Source organism: Momordica charantia (genome assembly GCF_013281855.1).
Source record: "Momordica charantia cultivar OHB3-1 chromosome 5 unlocalized genomic scaffold, Mcharantia_2.0 BLBB01000005.1, whole genome shotgun sequence".
Lineage (NCBI taxonomy): Eukaryota > Viridiplantae > Streptophyta > Magnoliopsida > Cucurbitales > Cucurbitaceae > Momordica > Momordica charantia.
Window position 1 is genome coordinate 19,415,919 of NW_028275163.1, and position 4,054 is coordinate 19,419,972.

Here is a 4,054-nt window from a genome sequence, read left to right on the forward strand (position 1 = left end):
AGGTGATGCTTCCGATTTTGTCTTCATCTCCTTGGGAGTATACTGACAGGGGTGTTGGGGCACGTGATTAAAAAGCTTTATTAGGGTGTAGAAAAATCACCCCTTGGCTTTATGTATCTTGTTTGATCCATGACATAAAGGAGGGATCTTGTCCTACTAACATTTTTGTCGTGACATGTCCTTCCATGTCAAACCCGTGATCGAGGAGATCACGAGATCCTTCGGGACCGCGCCGAGCACGTCTTGGTTTTAAGGTCAAAGATCGTTGTTTCGAGCCAATTGAGCTGTTATGTCATTGTGGGACCCAAGAAGACCATAGGTGCGTTCGAATTGTCCCATCTTCACGAGACACGAAAAAGATTACATGTTGATTTACCCCATCTATGCAAGACCCGAGACGGTCAATCATGGTGTTGTCGCATCATTTGTAAGACCCATGACATAGGTCACGGGTCGTTGGGTACCGAGCCGAGCACACCTCGGTCCATTGGTTAAAGACCACTAGACCGAGAGCTATACTCCTATGTTGAGGGTTATTTAAACCCTTTCACTTCCTCCATTTCCTATCATCCTCCTTACAAGGTACACCTCTCTTTATTTGCTTTTTGTTGTGTTTCTCTACTCCTCATGACTGATCTTAATTTCGAGTGGACCTTCTCAAATGATGGATCATCGTTGAATCCTTTGTCTGGTCTCGATCCTATTGTCCGTCCTGGATGGATAATTCCACTCTTACGGCGAGAGACTTTCGTCGCTTGCGTTCAAAGTACCGCATCTCGGGTTCGGTTAGCCTTCGTCTTTCGAATCTGGGAGAAAGTATCGACAGATCTTTTCCCGGAGAGGTTGTATTTTATGCAACCATGTTCCAATTTGGAGTCCGTCTACCGTTGCCTCTTTTTCTTCAAAATTTTTTAGCTTTCAATCAAGTAGCTCCTTCCCAAATTGTTTCGAATGGGTGGTCTACTTTGATCAGTTGCTTTATTTTGTGGTCGTACCTCGGAGGCGAGCAACCTTTAACCATCGCGGATTTCATGTCCCTTTATTACCTCAAATACAGTCTCGAGGATAATTTTCACTTTTATGTTAGTTTTCGGAATCAGGTTCTTGTTATGGATCTTTCCTCAGTGAAGCATTGGAAGGACGAGTGGTTCCTTGTCGGTGGCGATTGGCTAGCCCGTGACGAGAGAGAACTATACTTTTCTATCCCAACTGAGTGTAGGGAGTTAGGTAAGAAAATTCCCGAGCTCTATCAGGACTTTTGTAGATATCTATCATGATATTTCTCTTTCTTTGTTGACAGTTCCTTGTAATTGTGAGCTTACTGTCGAGGCGTTCAGTTTCTATCATACTATCATCCAGTTACTAGACACTGGGCGTTGGGGCCCAGATCTGGTTAAGGAGCAGAATTTAGTGGACTTGTAGAAATGTCGAGATGAAGTGCTTCCATGTATGAAAGAGAACGCCGTCGAAATGCTCGGAGCTCAAGGGGCCGACTCTAGTCGTGCTTCGGATATCGAAGTGACCGACTTGACCGAGGAGGAACCCCCTTCTCAGTAGGCTCGATCCTCCATGCCTCCGACAGCCCCGAGGCGTTCTGCCCGACTTCAAGGGACGTCTATCCCATCTTCTTCTCGTGGCCATCCAGGGAGCTCTTCTCAGGCTTCAATCTTCCCTTTCTCTGGCCCGTATAGTGCTGATGGGACAGCGTATCTAGAAAGGTCATTTAGCCTTTGGCAAGTGCTCGGTGAATCATCGAGCGGGTCAGATTTTTTGGCCTGTTGAATCCTCAGCATAGCATCAGCACGTGCCTTAGCGACCTTCACCAGGTGATCACTTTGTAGCTTCAAGTATTTGTCATAGTATTTTTCCCTAACGTCGGTGTCTAATCTTGGCAGGTTTTCAATCGTCTAGTGGTATTCTCGGGTCGAGTTGCCGATGAAAGTAACCACCTCCGCTACCACTGTGCTCCTCGTAAAGAGTTGAATCAGGTTCTTTCTTCCTTGAACCAAGCCAACATCCTCCTGGAGAATACCTGACGTGAGCTGGAAACGGAGAAGAGAAAATCTCGAGATGAGCTGGCCAACCTGCAGAGGAAACTTGATGAGGCCAACACTCGGCTTTCTGATTCTGAATTCTTGGCCGGGAAATTAAAAAAACTCAGGAGTACGTCAATTAGCAAAATTCTGCCATGGGGTGCGGCGTTTCTTGGTCTCTTTGCTAAGTTTCTAGGGAGCACCCCGATGTCGATTACTCCTTCCTCCCGGAGTGTTTTAAAGCTGAGTGTGACACTCCTGACGACATGGATGACAATGACGATGAGTAGTAGGGTAGCCTGAGAGGGTAGCGAGTTGCTTTGCATGTGTTTAGCGCTTTTACGAATTTTATGGTGTTGCTTTGTCATTATTTTTGTTTGTATTTCTTTTCGAAATAATCAATTAACCCTCTGTTTCCAACAATTATTGGCTTACGGCTCTAACCCTGATGGAGTTGACTTCGTTGTCTTTATTTTCGTAGGTTCTAAACCTTTGGCTATAGCCAATGGTTTTGTACCTGCTGTCGTTTGGCTTTTGATTTTACTCCATCTTATGTTTTAATCGTGCTAGGTCCGTTGACCCGCTTCTGGTTTGGCCATGTTGAAATTGTTCAACTGTTCTTTCCAACTTTGTCGATTAATGTAGATTCGTGACCTAATTGTAGTCTCATCGCACCCTAAGTAACAGGAGAGAAAAAAGTCGAATCTGGCAATGGGTCGAGCCTTAGTCGGCATCGAGCAGTGGTCGGATCCGAGCCCTGTTAAATTTGGGCTGCCTTTACCAATTTGACTCATCGAGTCGTCTTCTGATCGTGACATGTTGTTCTTATCTCATAGCAATGTTGCCCTCTACTCTCAAGGTAGTGCATTATTGATTTTTGCTCCTTGAGAGTATGTTTGTAGATGAGACAGGGTGCTTTTACCAAAGTCACTTTGCATCCAGTTTTGGATTTAGAAGACAGAGTTGATAGGGAACCCAAATAATGGAAAGTTTATTGAATATAAAAACCTAATAATCTACAATTTCCATAAAACCAGAAAAAGAAACAATCTCAAATCCATACACTTGTTAGTTGAAGGGAAAGAGGAAAAAGAAAATCAATGACCACCCGCAGTAGAAGCCGTGTTGTTGCCCCTCATTGAAATGTAGTAACACTCACGCGATATCGTTGCTCTTCTTTAATTTCTCATATTCCACAAGGTGTTGGGAATTTCATGGACTGGTGGTATGTAGATGGTATCGCTCTGAGCATATGCATTGTCGGCCTTCCTAATATTGCATTGTAGGAGGATGTGTAGTCGACCACCTTTTTGGTGATGCTTTTTGGCCCGCTTCCGAATGTTACTGGCAACTTTATTCTCCCCTCATGGATGACTCTTCCTCCTCCAAATCCTATCAGTGGTGTCGGGCTGCTCTTAAGCGCTTCTTCTCCTAAATCCATAACTTTGTAAGCTGTCAACGAGATGATATCTGCCGAGCTGCCTCCATTCTCCAAAATTTGATGCACTTTTGTGTTGGCTATTTTCAAGGTGATAACCAGTACATTGTTATGCAGGTGGAAGAGGTGAGTCGCCTCATCCTTCGAGAACTCGATCTTTGTAGGCTGGTCTGCAACATATGCATGGTAAATCTCGCGTTGTCCTAGACTCACCCTAGTTTCTCGTACGCTCGCTTTTCTTTTTCTGCCAGATTGTCTCTCCACTGGGCCTCCCATTATTCTTCAAATCTCTCGAGCGTGTAACTTGCTATCGTTCTCACTGTTTTGAGTCGCTTTATGATCCTCTACATACTCTTTAAGATATCCCCTCCGGATGAGCCCTTCCACTTCTTCCTTAAGGTCAAAACAATCCTGAGTGGCATGACTGTGATCCTTGTGGAAAAGGTAATATCGCCTTTTGCTTCTTTTAGTCGGAGGTTCCTTCATCTTCTCTGGCCATTTGAGCAATCTTTGGTCTTTGATCTTCATTAGCACTTGTTTGACTGGAGCTGTAGTTGGTATGTACTTTTCGAATTTCCAGGGT

The 4,054-nt window shown here is 44.5% G+C and overlaps 1 protein-coding gene across 1 annotated transcript; it reads right to left on the minus strand.

Moving 5' to 3' along the window:
* Positions 1–3,219: 3,219 nt before the first annotated feature.
* On the minus strand, positions 3,220–3,747 carry LOC111019836 (uncharacterized). Its single transcript, XM_022296334.1, has one exon. The coding sequence runs from the start codon at positions 3,745–3,747 to the stop codon at positions 3,220–3,222; it is 528 nt and encodes a 175-aa protein (XP_022152026.1).
* Positions 3,748–4,054: the final 307 nt, after the last annotated feature.